This window comes from Merops nubicus, unplaced genomic scaffold (genome assembly GCF_000691845.1).
Source record: "Merops nubicus isolate BGI_N331 unplaced genomic scaffold, ASM69184v1 scaffold16007, whole genome shotgun sequence".
Classification (NCBI taxonomy): domain Eukaryota; kingdom Metazoa; phylum Chordata; class Aves; order Coraciiformes; family Meropidae; genus Merops; species Merops nubicus.
In genome coordinates, this window is record NW_008619732.1 from 12,882 (window position 1) to 35,611 (window position 22,730).

Sequence of the window (22,730 nt, forward strand, 5' to 3'; positions counted from 1 at the left end):
ATGACACAACTGGAATTCGTCCTCGTCACAGCTAATGTACATAGAGAATAGTGCAGGGTTGACTCATCCCACTGAACTTCATCTTCTGTGTCACTCTCCCCACTGGTAGTGAGGCACTGAAATGAAGTGGTGCTGGCATTGTAGAGTAGGGAACTGGGAGCAACCTTGTAGAGAATTCTGACAAATGCTTAAGCTGTCTAGAGAAAAGTTTCCAAAGAGTGATAGAAACCAAAATAACAGTCTTACTTGTTCCAGACAACTCGTCAGAAAACACTTCTTGTGCTAAACTAATAAAGCCAGGTACTGGCAGGAGTACTACTAGCTGCAAAATATTCTCGCTTCATATTGCTTCCAAACATATTTAACCAATAGCCACACACGGTTAATTGTAGGTTCATTTAATTGCATACCAAACCATGAGAGTTAACCCTTAGGTACTCAGCAAACAATACTGTGCAATGCTACTTCTCATGCTGAAAAAGTTATATAAATTTTCATTCTCCAGGCCAGCAGTTTTAGTGAACAAAGGAGAATTTTTCCTTTCTATCAAGCTTTTCAAAGTACTTCTACACTACTTTTTCAGTACTGCTTTTATAAAAACACAATATTTCTTAGCTTCTTTTGTCTAGAAAGAAGCACCAGGTATATTCATGTTTGATTCACAGAGAGACATCTTTAAGCTTCAATCCTAATACCCAGCATACTTTTCACAACTTGTTAAGTGATGCTGGAGGTGTACCCATTGCTTGCTCTGCCTGCCTACTGTGCACTCAGCAGGAAAGAATACCTGAGCTAGCTCAAACTCACTTCCATTCCCTTCAGTTACACTGTTTTTCACCAGTAACACATCCTAGACTGTGGCAGAGGCTTCAAGCCCATTGCCAAGGATGGTTGTACTGTGGGTGGGATATCACCGTGATGGCACATCAAGCAACAGCTGCTCGGGAAAGGGACTGCTATTCTTGTCATTTTAAGAGAAATTTCCTATTACTCCTTCATCTAATCAGCATGCAGTTATGTTAGTTACCATAAGGCAGACACTTGATCGCAATAACACGTTGTGTTCTGCAAACACATTTCCACACACTTTGCGCTTACAATTCAAAATATTCACGTTATCATAGAGTAACATGATTTTGGTGTTAATTGTAATATTCTTGTGAGAATAACTATTCTATGAAGATGAATTTCAAATTGAGTTTTCCCACTCCAGTTGCAGCTGGGACAGTAGATCCACGCTTCCATGTTTTCAAATAGCTTCCTCTTACCAGAGATAAGATCCTACTAGCAGGGCCTATCACTGTAGCCCAGCAGCTGCCAAGATCAGCATGCCCATATCCAGGCCAAGAATTTTAACTAGGATCTTCTGGCCTGTTGTCAATGAAAATTTCCTCCTATACAGAAAAAAGTGGAGTTTCCTCATTTTATGCATAATACCTTCTGCAGTCTAAGCAAACCTCTGTGGCTTTCTGTTTTGCTTACCTGGGTTATTAGATTTTCTCCTTTTCATTCTAAGAGGTGCTTTAAACAATAGTTGAAGCTTTTGTCTTACAGGTGAGCAATCTCATATTAACAGAAATTCACCTTTAAGGTGCATCATATTGGCGCCTGTAATTCCCCCCAAGTCAGCTCACCCTCCAGACTAGACACCGCTGTTACTTTTTGTCAATACATCTACCTGTTCACTACTTACAGATGAGTTAAGTAGCAATATCCAAAAATGCTATTAACAGTTCCTCTTCATAAGCCAAGTATAAATAGGTCTTGATATCAAGAGCAATGTTTTTAACAAAGGATTAATCAATTGCTCTAGGTCTTTAGTTCAGCAAGTCATAGGATGCCTGTAGCAATAGCTTCTAAGCACGTTTCACCAGCACATACACCCATCAATAAAAGAAAATATACATGACCGCAGTACAAGTTTAATCTGTTAATCAGATAGTCATTTTATAAATCCCTCTTTAAGAGTAATCTTAATGTAAAGTACAGTTCTGTTAAATAGCATTATAAAAAAAAAAAATCTTAATGCTAAGTTATTCCTTAGCATAATGTTCTAGAAAATATTTTAAGACTTGGATTACACCTTTTAGCTTAAACTGGCTCCAACTATATAGAGCAAGGCAGATTTCTTGGGTCAACTTCCTGAGAATACAAAGTCTATGTGCTCACTTGGTGTCTGTATCCCTTCTGCCTTCCTGTCTTTCCATGTACCTTTGGTAATGGCTCCACCTTTTTAGTAATTTCAACCAAATACCACAAAGGGTAGACATTCTGAAGAAACTTCTGTGAACTGAAAGACCACAGGGAGGACAGAAATCCTATAGATGCTCCAGACAGCAGTACAAATGCTAATGTTGTTAGATCCCAAGGAATTCACAAACAAAGAGTTTGCCATTGCCTGTAAGACACGCTTTTGCAGGAGAGCATATCCACTGTTTACATTTCCTGAATCTTTTCTTTTTCAACCAAGGTCTTAATGCAAGCATTTTTGGACACATATTCTTGACTCCTCATTGAACTTCTTTATTTACACACTAACTATTGTGCAATCTCAATAGTTAATTGTTTTATGATTGCAGAATTTATGTACCCAAAGATAACAGTATGTGCTTATGATTCGATTAAAATCTCCTGTGGGAATAGCTCTGTAAAATAGCACATGGTTGTATTCATACCTGAGTGTGGTCTTATATTTTGTGTAAGACCTAGTAGGCTTAAGACAAAGCTAGTTTCTTTAGTGTAGGGCACCAGCTGACACTACCAAGAGACTCTATTGCTAGAGCATTAGTATAGATGTTGGCTTAGCTCTGATTTGGAGTCTGTGGATCCTGACACTTTCCTTCTGTTTGTCCCAGAGCACTAAATGTAGACCATTAGGTGCAGCTCGCTTTTAGGTACCAAAAGGCTCAGGGTCATTTCAATAACCAGTTCTAATGCAAATTAATACCGGTGCCTTGTGGCACTAATTGGGCATGCAGAACCAAGCAGCCTCTCTGCAATTACCTGAAACTCTTATCCTTTAATAGATCCATTCTGCGTTCTTCCAGTACCAAAACAGGCATTGTTTGTGTCCTTGGACTAAAAGGTTGTTCTTCATTTAATTGATTTTTTAATTGTTTACTTCAAAATACCTGGAAATTCATTCCATTAGAGCAAAAGTCAGTTCCATTTGTACAGAAAATGCTAGCAGTTTGGCTTTTGGTGAATGTTCAGGGCTTGATGACTTTAGAGTTTTCTGCCACCAAGTGTCTAACAAAGCATTAGAACCAAACCTTAGTTTAACTTTCTTCTTTAACAAAACCTCTGTTATGTACTGTTCCAAATGGCTCTACTTAGCCCGGGTAAAAGAGTTTGTGTTACTGACTAACCACTGCAAGGCTCTTGGAAACATTCCAGAAGATACTTTCAGTTCAGACTCTACAGGTTGGGGTTTTAACTGCAGAAAAGTCCAGTTTGTATCCCAAATGACACAGCATGGTAGCAGAGATTCAACCACACAAACGTAGAGTTATGTGATTAATGTAGTGAGATGTAGCATCTTCAGGGAAGTTCTCCTCCCCCTCTACTCTGTACTACTGAGGCTACCTCTCGAGTATTGTGTTCCAGTTCAGGAGAGACAAGGAACTACTGTAAAGACTCTAGCAGAGGCTATGATGATGCTGAGGAAAGGCTGAGAGCACTGGGGCTGTTTAGCCTGGAGAAGAGAATCCTGAGGAGGCATCTTATCAATATCTAAAGGAACTGGGGGCTAAGAGGATGAGGCCAATCGTCCTTCAGTGATGCCCAGTGACAGGACAAGGGGCAAAAGGTGCATACTGGAACCCAGGAGGTTCCATCTGAACAGAAGGAAAAGCTTCCCTGTGAGGGTGGCCGAGCTTGGACCAGGGTGCCCAGAGAGGCTGTGAAGTCTCCTTCTTTGGAGAGATTCCAAACCTGCCTGGATGTGATCCTGAGCAACTTGCTCCAGGTGACCCTGCTGTAGGAAAGGGGTTTGGACAAGATGATCTTCAGAAGTCCCTTCCATCCCCATACTTTTTTGTGACATGTAGTGAAAGAGACTGCACAGTGTCAGATATCTAGCATAATTCAGTATAAACTTTTTGTGTATATAAACGCTGCCTGTTTGTGTATTAAAAGTGTTCTCAATGAACAGCCTGGCCTAATCATTAGTTTCCTGCTAACTTGGCCAATACCTGTCTTTTGCTGAGGTTTGCTAAAATTGCCAAAATATGGAGATGAAGTGTCTAGTTTTATTCAAGGAAACCAGGTTTAGAAACCTATATTTGAAGTGTGACAAATGTCATCTGGGGAATACAGGAGAAGCAGAACTCTGCTTATCAGCTCTTCCTGAAACTTTTGCAACAAACTGGCCTAAATTCAGGTATGAAGCTCAAAAATTTTGGATTCTGATTTAATTTCTCAATAAACCATCAAAAAGCACAGGTTAGTGGAAATAATACAAGGTAAAACAGCTGTGCTCACAGGTCAGTGTCCCTGCTCGTGGCAGAGGGGGTTGGAACCAAATGATCCTTAAAGGCCCGTCCAACCCAAACCATTCTATGAAAGCTAACAGGTCCTATGTTTTCCCTTTCTTACAACCTTTATTACATCATCACTATAAATTTTACAGTATCCAAACACAGCATGTATTTGCTTTGAAGTGATTATGCTTTGGGACAGCTGCATTTGTGTCAAATCAGTAATGTTTGTTTAGATATGAGGGGTTTTGTTTTGCAATGTCGGAGACACTGAAGACTCTGCCAAGGGTCCCATCCAAAGGTGCTGAAACCTCTGGGGCCACTGAATAATCTATACAGCAACAGTTTTCATCCAGATGCTGTTCTCCTCCACATACTGAATGACAGGTGTATATCCTATGGGAAATGTTGCTAACTGTCCAAAGAGAAAGACTGAATTAAATTAGAAAATGTCCAAAAAATGTGTGACCCAGCCAGGGGTGTTGCTGAGTGAATTAATCATTATAGCAATCATCTGATTATTTCAGTTATAAAAGGTGCATGATATTAAATTTGGAATTTGAGCTATTTGCTATTTATTAACAGACCCTGGCCCTCAGTCTCAGCTTTCTTTGTCAGCAGCATGACAGATTGTCAGCTCTAGTAACGATATACATGAAATGCATGTTTTTGCTCATAATGCCAGAATCCTCTAAAATTGCAAGTGTAGGTAAGGGATAGCATTTATCATTCCCTGATCTTCAGGGTAAATCAGGAATTCAGTTTTCAGCCACATAAGATATAGGAGAGAGTTGAAAGCCAAAATACAAGTAGGACCATGTATCACAATTTCTGATTAGCTGAAAGTGGAGGACAAGTGGAATGAAAATTCATTCTTGTGGATTACAGTTCTTGCGCAGTCCAATTCCCTCTCATAATTTAGACTAACATTAACGTTCCCTTTCTCTTTCCTCTGGGCTGTTGAGAAGATGCAGAGCTTGTCTGTCAAGTCTGGACTTGTTTTAAGACTATTATCTAAAGTAAAGTAGAAAAGCCATAAAATAGTACTTTGATCCTTCCAAATACAGTCAAAATACTGTAAGAGTGTACAGGATGTATATTTTTTTTCACACCTAGGAGATTGTCCAGTGGAGTCTTGTTGTACCCTGGAAACACTCAGTAGGGATGGAATTTTTGGAAGCACTCAGCTCTGTCCTATGGTCCCACCAACCTCAGTGGTAGTTTCCCCATTCAGCAAACTGGACTTCCTCCAAATTCAGTGCTTGGCCTTTCTGGAATCCTGCTGCCCTCCAGCAAAAGTTTGGTGATGAGGTTGCCAGGAAGGACTTTGTCGCATCTAACGCTCCTTTCCAAATTGCATGGAACTACAGTTGTGCTGCCAGGCCTTGAGGCTGGAGTGCTCAGAGAGAAGGGACATCCTCTGAGCAGGAGAGCTGTGAAGCACAAGGACTGCAGGTAGGACAGGACTCTGTTTACCTGGGATAAGATGCTGTAACTGGACCCAGGTCTGTGGGTGGACACTCCTTCTTTTTGCCTGTGCCTTAGAGCCATGTCAGTGAGATTTGTCGGAAGTGTTTTTTACATGATCCATCTGCTCACAGTGAGGTACAAGCCACATGTATAAACCTTCTCCTAAACCTTCTCCATCTGCCTGGTTTAATCTATGCGAAATATTAAGGCTTAATTAAGCAAGCCAGCTACCAGAGCATTCTACACAGGCTTGTTTGGTGTGCCTAACACCAGATTTTCTAGATGTTACATGACATTTTAGCAGTGGAACTGCATTTTTTATTTGTTAAGGCTACTATTGCTTGGAGAGTGGAAGAGCTGTGTTGTTGCTTTGGCTGATGATTGTTTGCACAGTGTTTTAGGCATGGTTATCTCTTTTACAGTTGTGCCACCACTCAGCCCCATTCTCCACTGCCAATTTCCATGTTAACATGTCTACCAGCCTCATCTGTCAGGGATCTAAACAGCTATGGTTGAAGTCTGTCAGAATTGCTACTGCCACTGTCAGCAAGGGGTACCTACCTGCCAACAGACCAGGCTCCCCATCTTCCTACAGGAATGGACACATAGGAGGCCTTTCCCTGGTCTCTTACCAGCCAGGCAAGAAATTCTAGAAGGGCCTCAGTCAGTTGTGTGTTGCAGGTGCAGCACAGGGCTAAGCTTTGCTCTTAGTGTGCTCAACACATCCGTGTATGACAGAGGTCCAAGTGAGGGAGTAGTAAGGGGAGCTGGTTGGAAATGATCAAGCTCTCGAGCAAGTGGGCATCACAACTAGTCCTGGGTATGCTCCTCTCTTCAGGATCCTTCACAAGAACTTTTAACAAAAAGTGGTCCTGAAAAATGCTTTCCAACTTCAAGACACACTAAATCAAGAACATACCACAACTGTGATGGTTTCACAAGCAGTTAGTATCTACTGAGAGGAAAATCATCAATCAGCTTTGTATTTAAGTGGCATCCCTAACATTAAGAACTAGATGCTTCTGAATACAAAAGTCAGGAACATTTCTGTGCCTGTGCCAAGAAAAAAAAAAAAAAGTTAAAAACCGTTGGAAAATGTCAAGTGCAATTGCAAGGGCACTGTTATGTTCTGAACTCCACAAAACATGTGGCTGTGCTGCTGATACTATAATATCACTTGATTGCTGGTGCCAGGAGTATTAGGGCAGCCTCACCCAGTTCTGTTCTGTTCGAAGCTGGTCTCCTAGACTCTCTGGAGTCTATGGCAATTTTCAGCAGCTCCAGACACAGACAAGCTTTATTCTGGTGTGCGTGTGCCATTAGAGATATTCTTTCTGATGGGGCTGAGAGGCAGCTGAATACAGAAGTACATGTTTTTGGTTGCTGTTAGCCAGTTGTGCTGCCTGCACAGATTGTGCAGGGACTGATTACAGGTAGGACGTAGGTGTGGGAAGGAATCTTTTGGCACCTCTGTGTCCTCCTGGCACACCGACTGTACCCTGCTAGTGCTGTGCTTGCTAGGCAGTATGATCCCTGATTGTCTTCTGGAAACAGAGCTCCTACCGGGAGTCATTGGACTGCTAGGGACTCCCTGGAAGGTTGTGGTCTTCCTCAGGCAGTGCCACCCCAGAGGGGCTGCAAGCCCACAAGCTGCACTCCCTCTCTGCTGCAGGTAGTGAACTGAGCCACGAGTGCAAGCAGGAATAGTGACATGTTTCCATGAGCTTTATGGTTTATTTCAGGCAGAATTACCAAATCTCCAGAATTTCATGCCTCTTTTCAGAAAAATTATAAACGTTAAGTTGCTTGCCAGCCTCTTTCATTAGTCTTGTCTCTTTTCTAACAACACACTAGATCCTTACAACCTTTCAAGTGGTTCATCTGCAAGAGCTTATGCTCTTTGCTGCTTCTTGTAGTCAGGCTAATAGGCTAGTTAAAGATATCTTAAATGAGGTAGGAATAGCTGTCATCTCTGGAAGATAGTTAAATTTTTGCAGAGGTGTGTTGATCACACGCTATTCAAGAACTGGAAGAAGTTCAGGAAAGTTATATGGCAGCAATCTCCTGCTGAGGTCAGAGATGCTTCCAAGTGAAGTAGGGTTTATGGAATAGCTTGGGAGAACTCTTAAACTCCATGCTTTCCAGATGCTGGTGTGTCACTTCCCCTTTATGATAGTTTTCCCTAAAGGATAAAATACTAAATGCTTCAGTGTATTATGAGCATTGCATGATCCACTTCAGAAATACCTTCCGGTTTCTCGTAGCTTTTCTTGACATTTGCAGCAGCTCTGTTGGGCAGGTACTGCACTGCTCCTATGAGCCCCAGAGCTGAAAGGGAGAACTGAAACACTACCGATTCGGAGGATGAAGATACAGTGCAAAGCTAGTGCACCTAGGTATGCCTCCAAAGAGAAATGCTGAATAAAAATCCACCTTGACGTGCTCTTGAATTGCAGAAGCCTTCTAATGCAGCCTGTGCCCGTGATTTATAACAATGACTCATAATATTGCATTATACTTAATATGATGTAACGCTGATGCAAGATGCCATCCATGGAATTTCAATGTCACAGAGAAAAAGAGAGGAGAGAACGATCTGGTTATGTACCTTGCTGTGCTATCAAAATCAGAAGTTTACAGTAAAAATATGTAGAAACTTTCAGTAACTTACTTTCCTATTTTTTAGCAGGATAACTTGGAGAATAAGATTTTTATTTCCTGGAGCATAAATATCTCTCAGACATGCATTACTGTGTTACTTAGAGTAATTTAATTAACTTTGCACTTGAGAAGACAAATTTGCTAACAAACAATTCAGTCTTGCGATTATAACCCTTCACATGGAAGTCTGCAGGGCAAATCAGGATTATGCCTTTAAATTAAGTCAAGTTTTATCTCTCTTTTCTGATCCAGCTGTTCGGAACTCTCCTCCTGTTCTCCCTGTACTGCTTGCTTCTTCCTGCAGTGAATCAGCATTTCAGGAAATACTAATTCAAAGAGGAAAGACATGCTGAGCTCTGTTTCTGGAGGTCAGAAATAGCTGGTCTCCAATATTTTTGACAAATGATGTGAGGTCTCTTGCGCTGCTTGTGGCCAGTTTTGTAGGGTGTATGTGACCTCTGTTTTGAACCGTGCCCCTTCCCTTCTAAGCAGCCTGGGAACTTTAGAGTTGTGCCTATGTGCTACAAAACTGAGTCCTGGTGGTTTGTCACCAAGACAGAGAGAGAGAGACAGAGAGTTAGAGCCCTGTCCTTTAACACTAAGAAAACTGGTACTCGCTTCACCCCAGCATCATGGGTGCATCATGATGCTCACTGTGCAGGAACTCTTGGCATGGCTGGCATTGGTTTGCAGGGTGGGAACAGCTGGAAATTGAGACATTTCACACACGCTGATCTCAGGTGGGAGTCCTTCTTGCTGCATCCTGGGTGTGCACACAAGTATTTCTCAAGCATTGCACTACCAAGGTTGTTGAGGAAAAGGAACGTGGATGTTCTCCACCCATGATCTCTGAAATCCCCCATATTTGACCCAGTCAATTTTCATTTACTTCTAGAAAGAGTTGACAGGTAATCTTACTGTTGTATTGCTCTGACAGTGTCATGTATTCTTGTAGGTTCAGAGAGACTGTTACTGGCACCACAGAAAGCAGAAAGACATCTGCTCAGGTAAAACCAGACTATGAGAAGGTAGAAAGTCTTGAACTAAGATCTCCAGAAAGCCTACATCAGGCTTTTCCTCGTGGTTTATAGCATGCAGTCCTACCTAAGCTCAGTTTCCCTGATACGCCCAGCAGCACCTGCCTGCTGCAGTACAAACTCTGTCATCTCTTGCTTGTCAAGATGAAACAGGTGAATTCACCAGTGATTCTTAAGAAGACAACTAGATAATACTATATGTATGACTTACTAGAATGCATCCTGAATCACCTGCAGCTGGTGTCATCCTAAACAAGGGCTTTTTCCCAAATAATACATGGCTACCTGGGCGAGTGGGCACAGCACACAATGCAGGACCAAAGTAGAGGGGACAGACTTTTGAACAGTGTAGTGGTGCCTACAGGTGAAGATAGTGAAACGATAAGAATTGAACACGTAGTTTATTTTTGGAAGCCCTGTAGGTGCCAGTCTGTCTCCTAGAGGCATAAATATCATCAAAAACCTAGCTATGGGTGAGTAAAACTATGCAAGAATTTGTAGCCCAGAGGAAAGCCACTAGGAGTGGATTGTGTGGAGGCTGATAAGATCCATATTGCTCCAAAAGGGAGAGAACCACCTCAAAACAAGCCAGTCTTTGTTGTGAAAGGGTTAGGCTGTCAGAGACCCAGCTTGCCAAATACCCGTAATGGCCTCCCTCTGCCAATTGTCTTTAAATACTGTGATCTTTCATTTGAGAGCAAGGCCTGAAAGGAATCTCTCTAGCAAAAAACATCACTTATTCATTCTCTGCAGGATGGTGGAGTAACACGCCTCTTCTCAGTCATGTTACTCCTCCTTTCCCCTGAAGATCTGAAAGATTTGTTCTAACAAAGATCAGTAATTTTGCTCTGTAAGAGATGCAGGAAGAAGCATAGAAATATCTCCAGATTGGAACAGTTCCTGAGCCTGAAGTGGCAGATGGCCAGAGATAGCACACACCAGATAACAATGTGGAGAGCTGAGTCTTCCAGGCACACGCTTCTAGGACAGCAAATTTCACATACACAGGTGAGAAACATGAGGAGCTCATATCCTCAAGGGGAGACTGCTGAATGCTTTGCCTTCCCACAGGCCAGCTCCAGGACCAATAGTCCTCCTTCTCTACCCTAGATCCTGGGTGATACCAGGATGCCTGGGATGTAATGGAAACAAAAATGCAACTTTTTTTTTTGGTTTGTTTTCCTGTATCTTTGAGCTTTGCATTAGAAAAAAAAAATTCTAGACAGGCACCAGTTCCATCTGTGTTTGCAGTTCTCTGCAGGCTGGTGTGTCATTTCTTGAGAATCTTTTACTGCCAGCACCTGATGAATAAAAACAGACCTTTCAAAGAAGTAGCTGCCCCACTAAGGTGAAACTCCTCTGCTACTCAGTGGCTTTGTGCTTGTATAGCAGAGTAGACTTGTGGGCCTTGGTGGTTTACCAGGCTTTTCGGGATGTGCCTTCACGCTCCCAGAAGCCAAGTAACAAAGATCTCAGATAATGTCTTTAGCAAATATCAATGGATAATCCTTGAGTTACTCTCAGAATTCAGTGTTAATTTTAATAGTGTTTTGAAGCACCATGTTTGCACTAGAGAGACAGACACAGGCATTGGGAATACTAGACAAAATAAAAATCATAATCTCACCTATAAAACTACTACAGTAGTATTCAATAAAAGAAAGGTTGGGCTTTTGATTTGGGTGGAAATGGCTTTTCTTCAATACAATCTGCTTGGCTCCAGCATAAGTGGAGATGTCTCAGAGCCTAGAGGTAATTACCATGACAAAAATAGTATCCACAAATTAACTGCTGTTCCTCACTTCCTTCTCCTATTTGCTTCTAAGTCACACCAACATAATACTAAAATCAGTGCTAACACCCCAGAGCACCAACAGTGGAGGAGGTAAAATGGAGAGCTAAGAAAGCAAGGGGATGTACATTTGTTCTGCAGGATGGGATCAGCAAGGTGGTAACTCCCATACGGAAAACAGCACTGGACCATACCTGCACATGGCTGTGTGGGGAGCACACAGACATCCCTGGACTACTCCTAGCTGGTGTAAATCAGAGCCCCTCCACCACTGAGGCTGCTCTGAAATATGCTGGGGAATGCCTAGCCTGTAAGAATTTGAGGAACACAGATCAGATAGGGTCATGCACCTGCAATGGCTGCCATTGACAATCAGAAAACTGCCAGAATGCAGTCCATGGCAAAGGCGGCAAACCTGGAGTGTTCAGTGCCCAGGGCCCCCATAAAATTTACATGTTGGAAGCTGCTGACCCCCTGTCTTCCCAAGCCCTGGTGCTGCAGTAGCTGCTTTCAGCTATCTGGTCCCAAAGAATGGAGAGGGGATGAGAATCTTCCTGTGCAAAATGATGAACCAAATCCATATGATGGTGTAACAGTGAGTCAGCCTGTGGTCTTTTTGCTAAACTATTTTACTCCTTGTAGAGGTAGTTCTCAAACAAAGAGCAAGGTTTAAACAGTTGGGTTGAAAGTGATCCCTTTTCAAATGAGTGAGTAGTTCATGTCTGAACCTGACCAGAATCCCATTCACTCGCACAGTAGCAGGAGAGCTTTTTATCATAAGTACCGTTTGACTTTCTAGATAAAATGTTTGTTTGCTTTTTTCCTTTTACAGCTGTAAAGAGTAACATTTAGACAAATATTTGACAGACGGGTGGTCCAACAAGCTTGTATAGCCTGCAAAGGTGCCAGCTGTCTACCGTGAAATGAGGCTAGCATTAAAGCACACTGTCGTTGTCGTGCATTGTACACGATCTAAGTTCTCGTGCACTGTACACGATCCAAGCCCAGCTCCAGCCCTAGGCCAGAGGTGTCTGTGTCTGGGGGAGAGCAGAGGGACTTACCTTCCGCCCTGCCTCGTTGTTATGCAGGTTCATGAGCGTCCTCGCATTTTGCTTAATCTCCCGGGCATCCACAAACACTTTGGCAAATCCTATTCCGTATCTGATGTCAGCAGAGCAGCCTCCCCACTTCCATCCTTCCTCTTTATGGTACTGTCCCTGTTTTTCTTTGTCACAGCCACAGTCGCTCAGGTTGCCCTGCGTACAGGCAGCCGTGATTGCGTGTGCTACTCCAGCAGCAATGATCGCATACGTGAACGCTGCTTCTCTGCTACCTGAAATTAAAACAGTGCCGTAAGCACATGGTACAACATGAGGACATGAGTTAGAAAAAGAGAGGCAAGTTCCTGCAGGACAAAGAGCAGAATGCTATTATTAGGAGTGCTGTAAATCTGCAGGCATAAGCAGGTCTCTTCCCTTCTAAGTATTGATTTTTGTAGATGCTCACTCTGTAGAATGATAACTCCTCATGAGGTAGTAGGAGATAAAGTATTATTTAGGCAACTTCATCTATTTCCAGATGGTATTAGAAATAGTCAAAGTAAACTTTTTATAGAAAAAGGCTGGGGTCATAAATGCTTAAACTCAAAAAGAAAAAAAAAAGAAAAAAAAGAAAAAAAAAGTGAAGTTTGTGGTGAAATTGCTAAAACATCCATATTCAAGTTTTTTAAAAATCAGCCTAGCAATGAGACTTTAGACATTTAATTCTATACTAAAAGGTATTTTTACAGGAGAGCAACCTCTGTTAGAAATCTCTTTCTGAAAATATTTTAGCTGAGCTCGAACTTTTTTTTTGCATTGGAGGTACCACAAAGTTTTCCAGACAGACATCTGTGCAAACTCAATGAAATAAGTTTTGGGTTTAATTTCAAAATTTCTCACAGGATGGAAAAAAAGTCCCGGCCTGTTGTAAGTACCCTGACAAAGGCAAGGTGAAGTAAGAGCCTCACCAGGGGTCTGTGAGGAAGTGGTTACACCAATATTATTTTGTGCAATATGACTATAATGACAGGCTTCTGTTTGTTTGGGAGTGTCTCACTTTAAATCTATGATTTCATTTATCTTCTTGAAGCTTTTTTTTTGCATTTTGGTGTGTAGATTTTCCATGTATGGATCCTATGAGATCTGTGAGGCTTTTGAAAGCAGTTCTGCTGAGAGGACCCCTTCAAAACATGAGGTTTGCAGATATTGCTCATGTGTATCAAAGAGCCCTTTAAAAAGTCTTTGATCTCCGAGACTAAGGAATTACCCCTTACTCTTATTACTTCAATGACAAAATGTACCTTTGCACCAACAGAATCAGACTCAGGCTCTTTAATTAGGAGAGGGCAGATGGGAAGATGATCTTTCCTTCTCCAAACACCAGACAGTTAACTTCTGGCAGACTTCAGCTGCTGCCAGTAAGTTTATTTTACACGAAACAAGCACATTTCTGCTATTTATTGGATTCCAACAAAAGAAATCATCATTTGGGAAAGAAATCTTACAGGCACTTCATTGTCAGCTACATCCCTTTCATATATACGATCTAGATTTCTGCACTTGTCACCAAATGGTTCTTTTAATGAAAAATATTCATTTCCTTATGGCAAAGTAGTAAAATGAAAAACAAGATTACATTATCAAAACCTGTTAATAGACATCTTCATGCCCTTTTATCAGTACAGGCAATATTCTCATTGATACTGCTGTGCACCATGTTTTTGAGGAACTTGTAGTCAAGTATCAGACTTCCTCAAAGGTTTTCATGTTTTCCTTATTTAAAAAATGAAAAAAAAAAACAAAAAACATAAAATGTTGAATTCTTATGACTGTGGACTTTGCAGATGAGGCTTTCTAGAACTAGTGGCTTTTTATGAAAATCTGAATGCTGGATAGAAAACTCAGGCCTTAGGTGTATTTGGAGTTGTGGTCTCAGAGCCTTTGTGTGGCCCCATGAGGAAACCAGAGGAGGCCACACAGAGGAGGAAGTGAGGTCCCACTACATAGTCAATCAATGAGGACCCTCCAGGGCACCTTTCCAGTTCCTCCTCCAGTTTATTCTCAACAATATCCTCACTATTTCAAGTACAACACTATGAAAAGTGCACTGATAAACAGGCAAAGGTGCAAAGTCCAGGTTTCTCCCCTCCAAGGGGAGCAATGCGTTCCACCAGATTTCTGCTTGATGAAGCAGCATGTGGGACAGCATCAATAAAAAAATATTTTTAATTGAAATTAGCATCTAGTTCTGTTTTTCCTTTGGTTGGATGTTTTCTCATCTAGCACAAGTTGTTTTCAAGATCTAGAATAAAAAATAATGTGAGATCATTCTAATCTGACACAATATTGTAAAGACTAAGTCTCTTTGGCTTCTTATAGGGGAGATAAATGCAACGTGGAGAGTATGAAACTAGGACAAGCAGAATCAGAATCCAATGTCAAGCTTGTTCAGAAAATATGTTATGCAAATTAAGTTATTTTTAAAGTTGCTCTGGTTTGGGGAAAAAGTTCAGCAGCTTTTTACAACTAGAAGTTAGAAGATTAAAAGGTAAACAAAGCAAGTGTCTGGGAGGAATTGATCCAGGTAGGAAGTACCTTGGCACTTGCACAGTATTGATCAAGTGGCACGGGCTTGTCATGTCTGCCCCAAACTATCCCTGTTTTCCACAAATGATTCACTTTTTTAAGCTTCATTACCCTTGCCTGGCTCATAGAAATGTCAGCATACAGAGTAGGGGTAGCGTTCGTTTGAGCCTCTTCGGTGACAGTGCTTTAGATACCCAAGCAGTACAATAGGGTTACAGGATAACATGAGTACCTGGACTTTTCTGCCACTTTTAAATAGCAAATAGTATTCCTGTACTTCAGATTTCAGCAGATGGTTGAAGTGCCTGGAGGATCCAGGAAGAAAATGCAGCTTTAACAAGGTACGCTCAGGCATCTGCTCCTTGCAGGCAACTATTTGTTTCCTCTAAGCTTCTGATAATGCTTTAGAGCAGACTGACCAAGGAAGTACTGCTTCATGTTCAGTCTAAACTCAAAATATGAGTACGTTGAAAAATGCAGTCACATCACTTCTTGATTCCTAAAGACAAAGAATTTGGATAATGACCTGATACAATCCTCTACTTTATTTTTTGTTTACTTTTCAGCCAACAATTTTTATGTGCGTCTGACACCAAACTGTACCTTACTTTGAGAATTTAGTAACAAAAAAATCAGGATCTTAACATTAAAAAAAAGGTGAGGCTTTGGTATCCACACAATACTGAGACTCTCTTGTATTTACTCCAAGGTGTAGGTGATGGTGACTGTAGCATCACAAAATACTTCATAGGCAGGAACACCACTTTTGGTTCAGGTGGACAAAGAAAGTTGGCAAAGAAGAAGCTATGGTAGAAAACACAGGGTAAGGAAAGACCAGACCTGGCAACAGTGCATCACACCATAAGAGACCCAGAGCACGCTTTGGCTAATGACCAGAACAAACAAAACACTTCTTTCCTAGCAAAAATACAGTCATTAGGCTGATGGTAACATCAAGCGTTTCACTCTTCCGTATAACTGAAAGAGGGTGGAAACCCCTACTCTTCAGTCATTACCTTCTCTAAATGCCTAGAAAAATCAGGCAGTAGCTGGAAGAGTAAACTGGTCCATGTTCAGCAGTGACATCAGAAAAGACCTTTTGGAGAGAGTTTAAGTAAAACATACTTATTAGCATGAGCTACTCAAGTTGTCTCTTGAACAATTTTCTGACCCATTTGCTAGTGTGTTAGGTAGTGACCCAGGAATTAAATCCTTTTGCAGTCGATTTCCACTGAATCCGTCCTTAAACTGCAACTGGACTTAAATGTGTGATTTTTTTAAAAAATGGGAATCATTTTAAAATGCATTTTGTGAACGTATCAGTTGATCTTTGTGGGAGTATTGATGCAGGTGATGATCCCAGATGCTGGGTGAACTTAAGAGGCTTTTGTGGAGGCTTTTCCAGTTAGTGACTTGCAAGGATACACATAAAACCACTTGTGATGAGTAAACTGGCACAAGAAAGAATGCCTGAGATCTACAGGAGTTGTGGAGAATGGTGGAAAGTCAGCCATAAGTGTAAAAGCATTGTAAGCTGGCCTTTCAGCTCGTGAATGACCTGTTCTTCTTGTTGTCTCCAATAACCAGAGGCTAAACACATGCCAGAGCTCAACTGCAAGTGTTAGAAGTTTCAGAGAGGATCTGGCAGTCTTTCAGAGGTTGCTGTGGTCATTTACAAGGCTGGTGATCTGATAGGCGTTTCTAACCGCGGCAGCATTTCCAGGTATAACTCCTGCATCACCACAAGAGATGATCAAGCTCGTCGCAGATGCGCTGGGGCTGGGGGAGGGGGAGAGGTCCTCCCCGCACCTGACCCCAGCAATGCCACCCAACAGCACTTGGCCTGGCAATGGGATGTGGCCACAAGCATCTGCCTGGCTCTGCTCCCCTCATCCAGACCTGGGGTTGTCCTCAGCCTCAACAAGCGCTTCAGTGCTGTATGAACAGGGAGGCTTTTCCTCATGTGTCGGACATAAATATCTCCCTGCTCTTTCTGTTTTGTTCTGGACTTCAGTAAGGTAGGCGATGAGTTGCAGCTCCATTTGCATTGATGACAGGTAGCTTGGCATCTGTGGCTTCCAATACTGCTGCAGCTCCACTATCTTGATTTATATTGTCCTCAAAAGCACTGGAGTCCTGTCTTTAGACTCTTCACTGGGTAGCACGTGACAATCCCAAGCTGTCTTTAACTTTGTCTCTGAGCTCTGCACAGTCAACCACCACCACTGAGTGTCAGGTGTCATAAAGGGAAACGCTAAGATTATCACAGTTAAGTGCAGACATAAATATTACCAGCACAGGTAGCTCCCCTAACACTGAGCATAATTATACACAACTCATTCATACCCTGGAGCAGTAATCCTGCAAACACTCACATGCACATCCTTGCTTTTGTGTATAAATGGTTGTGAGACTGAGCTTTGGCTGATCAGCAAGCTGCCTGTCTACTAGCAGCCTGTGTACAGTCTGTGTTCTGGTTTTAATTTAGCTAACTTTATGATTTTTAAGTTTAACCTTAAAATTGGAACAGCTTGTTAAAAGCTTCATTGACACTGATTAGAAATGAGAAGTTAGCTTTAAAAGAAGCACAATACCTTGATGTTGCATGGGAGAGAGGACCCAGAATTGTGAGATAGAGTGGATTTACTTGCAGGAAGTCAGTAGGTGCTCAGCAGTTCAGTACCTCTCGGGATCTAAGTACTTTTCTAAATAGCTTGGCCAGCCCTAACAGTCCCCCTCATAAACTGACTAAGCTGTGAAATAAAAAAGACAAATTTCTGTTTATCTCGATGGAAAACATGGGTTGTATTTTCTGCTATTTAAAGCCAAAGGGTCAGAGAGGGAGTTATCTGCAATGACATGAGCTGAAATATGATTGTGAAAATATAAAGATGGAAAATACAAGGTAGCTTGCCAATTATGTGCTATAGCTGACATTACTTCACATCTTTCTATAGAGGTCTTAACTCATAGCTAGGAAAAATTAAGAACTCATCCTCTGCCTACTTCGGGGTGTGCCTCCTCCTTCCTAGGTAGACTATAAATGCTTATGCCTTTTTTTTATTATTATTTTTATCCTTCTTCAACCTAGCATTAGCTAACTGTAGCTTAAAAAAATTCACTGAAGTATTACCCCTCTATTTTTCTTCTCTTTTCTGTAATGGTTCAAAGTTTTGGGGGGGTTTGGTGCCTTAAAATATTGTACTGACTTGAAATGAAAATGACAGTTCCTTATGCTTCCCTGGTAGCATATTCTTTGTTAGTACCAACAAATAAAATTAGTTGCTCTAAGAGGTGCTTGAGACTTTGGGGACTTAGTCCCTGCCCACTTTCACAAGCTAAAGTTTGTTTCATCAACAGGTTAAATTCTTGAATGGGACACGCCTAAGGTATAGTGATCAGTTTTTGAAAATACCCTCTTTAAACTTATAAAATTACTACTCAGGGGACACGCATTACAAAAATCACAGCCAGTATTCTGGAGTTCAAACAGCAGGTTTGACTTTTCAGGTTGCTCTGATCCCTCCACACCACTGACTTACTTCAGAAAACACCTTGTACTGACCCTGCAAGAGGAGATGGAGCTTCTACCTTCCTAATGAAATGTAATCTTTCTGTTTCTCTGAAACGTGTACTCACAAGACACATCTGAAGGCAGGCATGAAAACCTTCTGATGGGAATTCCAACTGTAGTGACCTTGGGGCAATGTTTTATCTTACTGTGGCAATCCCTGCTGAGAAAGATTGACTTTTTGGCATAAAACAGCATGCTGGAGTTTGGATGTTCAGGCCGTATTTCATCCTGGCCTCTGTTTTGCCTGCAAATAACTGTTCTTGTGCAAGATACAGACATTAAAAACTGATTTTAAGGGCTGGAAACTTAGCGCACAAACACAAATCCTGACCTTGCTTGAGTAGATAGGAAGACTCCTGTTAATTACAGTATTTCTTTTCTGTTTGTCTTAGGGGTTTCACAACACCACTGGTTCAGAAAACCGACTATTTATCAATCTTTCTTCTAAATATTGACTACACCAAATACTGAAGATGCACCTAGTTTCCCACAGACTGGTGCAGGTAATCTTCCATGCAATGTAAAGCCAGCAAGCACTCTTGTGGTGGTCTGCCAGTGGTTGTACTTGGCTCATTATTTTATAATTCAAAGACTAAGACTTTAAAACTTGACACAAGAGACTACACCAGTATTCAAAATCAAAAAGCTGAATAGAAGGATTGAAGGTGAAATCCTCTCTTAAATGCACCTGTACCAAGGTTTTTTCAAACATGCTTGTCTTTAAAAGAGTGACAAAACAGAGCTTGGCTCTATTATTTTTCTTATAACTCTACCAGATCAGACAGAAGAATGAGCCAGATCTTGTTCTCTTTGGCATACTAGCAAAAGAGAGAGTTCCTGACAGCTACTGAACAAGACAGTTAAAGAGTTTGGCTTGTAGGATAGTTGTCATTATGTCCTGTCCAGACAGGAGTGGGAATGTTCCCCCTTCCTTTACACTGTTGAAGCTGTAGAAGAAAAGTTTATTTTAATATATGGAAAATAAATCACTGCTACGTTCAGTCCAGTGGGCAGTGTGAAGCTCATGGTGTACTGTATAAAAGCAAACATGAAAAGAAGCGTGGCCAGAAGATCGAGAGCCCTCTGCCCTGGTGAGACCTCACCTGGAGTGCTATGTCGAGCTCTGGAGCCCCCAGCACAAGAAGGATGTGGAGCTGTTGGAACGTGTCCAGAGGAGAGCCACAAAAATGATCAGGGGGCTGGAGCAGCTCTCCTGTGAGGACAGGCTGAGGGAGTTGGGGCTGTTCAGCCTGGAGAAGAGGAGGCTGCAGGGGGACCTTATAGCGACGTTCCAGTACCTGAGAGGGGCCTACAAGAAAGGAGGGGAGTGACTGTTCACAAGGGTTTGGAGTGACAGGATAAGGGGTAATGGTTTTAAGCTAGAAAAGGAGAGATTTAGGTTAGATGTTAGGAAAAAGTTCTTTAATATGAGGGTGGCCGATCATTGGAACAGGTTGCCCAGGCAGGTGGTGGAGGCCCCATCCCTGGAGACGTTCAAGGTCAGGCTTGGTGAGGCTCTGAGCAGCTTGACTTAGTTGGTGATGTCCCTGCTTATTGCAGACGGGTTGGGCTAGGTGACTTCTGGGCGTCCCTTCCAATCCAAACAGTCTATGATTCTGTGATTCTAAGCCAACAGCCCCTCCTGTTTTAATGTGCACATCTGGGTACATCTGTAATGATCCCTGAGTTAAAGGCATTGTGCACACTGTACATAGGTGCTGAGCTGGCCCGCTATGCACAAAGGTTTTGAGACCAGTTTGCCCATGTGGATTCTTGTTTTGATTTCAATTTTCCTTATTAACAAGTGATGTCAGATGGATGAGTCTCATCAGGATCACAGTGAAACATTTCTCAGCATAAAAGAAACAAAGGAATTACATATTTTAGTATGAGGTGGATGAAAACTACGTTGAAAACAGTTTTGCTCCATTGCTCTTCAGAGACCACCACATATCTCCATAGCCCTCAGCTGATTCCCTCCATCCTCTCCCACGCATGGTCCATGGCACCTTCTGCAAGGCTGTAGTGCCTTTCTGTCATAGATCTACACTGAAATGAGTTTCCAGAGATACAGTCAAACACTTTGTATAATTTTTACTTGCAAGGTCTCATTGAACAGTGGCAGTGCTGCTCAGCTATGACAAAAGGACACAGGTTTTTATTTCGCCATATGATGCCAATATGGTGCTGTCCTCTAGGTGCCATGAAATGTGTGCATTACCTAAGGCAATGATTTGAGATAGTTACTCATCAGCTTGTGATTACCACAATCATCAAAGTTACTGTTGACTACCTCCTCAGAAGGTTGCACACTGTAGAATGGGCTATGAAGGTACCCGATGAAAAGGCTTGGCTGTAGCACTTATTCTTTCTGCGATCCAAATCCAATTTTGATTTTTGAACCGAAATCTGATTTTCAGATTCTAGCAAAGGCATCTCTGTTTGCTCAGATGCTTTGGTTTGAACCACATGTCATGTGAAGAGAGGTGGGCAGGAGGTTTTATTGGCCTATCCTGCTTTAAAACCTTGGTTTTGATTGTGGCCATCTTCGGGAACAGAACTGCTGACCACTGTAACAAATACGTTTGTTTTTAAAAGTGTCCGTAATTGCAGCGTTGCATCATCTCCATGGTTATTTTAAAATTTCTCTTTGTGACTTTACATTATTAATAAGGTGTCTACAGAATTGTCTAGAAAAAAAAAAAAAAGTCCTTGTGTTCATCTTGATTGCAGCTTTAGCATTTCCTGCCGTAACTGGACAAAGTCCTCGGCTGGAGTAAACTGATGTCGCTTTTAGTCGGATTTTTCTCTTCATGCTATTGGCACTGTTGTCACCAGCTGTCACCGTTAGATATCCACAATATGTCAGTAAGGAAGAATCTCTATTTTGAAGGACAAACTAGATAAAATTACATAAGAAATGGAGAGTATATGCTGAACACTGGCTGGAAGAGTGCTGTCACAAGCTGGAAACTCACGCCTGTGATCACAAATAGGCGGTATGAAGCATGGATGAATTTTAATGGTTGCTAACTATAATTAAATTATCACTGGAAGATGAACTATATGTGAATTTCTTAAAATACAGATACACACATGCTATAGAATAGGAGAATTTTGTTCACTGCTTTCCTTCTACTGTGTTCAAAGTGTTTCAGCAAGACTAGTATCCCTTTTGCCACCTTAAAAACAGAAAAAGAGAAGCACAGAGGTCCCTCAGCCACCCAACGGCAGATCCACAAGGAGGATTTAGGCCTCCTGAATCACCCTGCGGCGTCAACACAAGAGTTTACACCATTTGAGTACATTTGCGTAACATTCATAAACCAGATTACCTAGTACAGGTAAAAGTAATGAAACCTGGTTTTGAAGCGATTTAGCTTGGTGTGCCATTAAAATCATGGGTTGGGAAATAGTTCACAAGAATCTGTGGTCTCCAAGAGAACTTATTTGTATGGACTAGCACACGCAAATCCTATTAGCATAAGAGTTACTTAAGCACATCTTCCCAAATTGATATTAATCTCTGCTCGCGCTCAGCAGTGCAGTGGCAAGACGAGCCACATTACTGTCATTCTGAAGTCATCTCCTAATCATAGAGCCTGTGCATCAGGGCCGCTCCAGAGGCACAGTGAAGCCTCTAATCGAGAAAGCAGAATGAGGTCATGTGTGGCCCGCTGACTTGATTGCAAATGGCAAGACAAAGGTGCCCCATGTCCTTCTGAGGTAATAACTTTAAGGATGCAATTGGCTGGGAAATACAATCAGTCTTTGAATGCCATGAAAGTTGCTAATGTATTAGTTGCTATTTGAATAGTATTTTATACTACACACCACGCCAAAGGACTGAGAATGGTGAGGCATAGGAACAGGTTTCCCAGGGAAGCTGTGGATGCTCCATCACTGGATGTGTTCAAGACCAGGTTGGATCGGACCTTGCGCCACCTGAACTTCTCCTCTTTGTGGGTACCAAATCTGACGTATGGCTTCATTGCATCTAGGTTTTATGCTTTTTAACCAGAGTGAAATACTAGTCTTTATTTCTCTGAATGAGAACCTAGAGCCCACCCAACACAAAGATCTTAGGGAAAG

The 22,730-nt window shown here is 41.8% G+C and overlaps 1 protein-coding gene across 1 annotated transcript in view; it reads right to left on the minus strand.

The window, feature by feature from the left end:
* WNT7A (wingless-type MMTV integration site family, member 7A) overlaps window positions 1-22,730 on the minus strand; it is a 35,719-nt gene that overhangs the window by 10,353 nt on the left and 2,636 nt on the right. Inside the window, exon 2 of the mRNA XM_008943912.1 lies at window positions 12,500-12,771. Coding sequence (XP_008942160.1) covers window positions 12,500-12,771 — 272 coding nt within the window. The remainder of the gene's footprint in view (window positions 1-12,499; window positions 12,772-22,730) is intronic.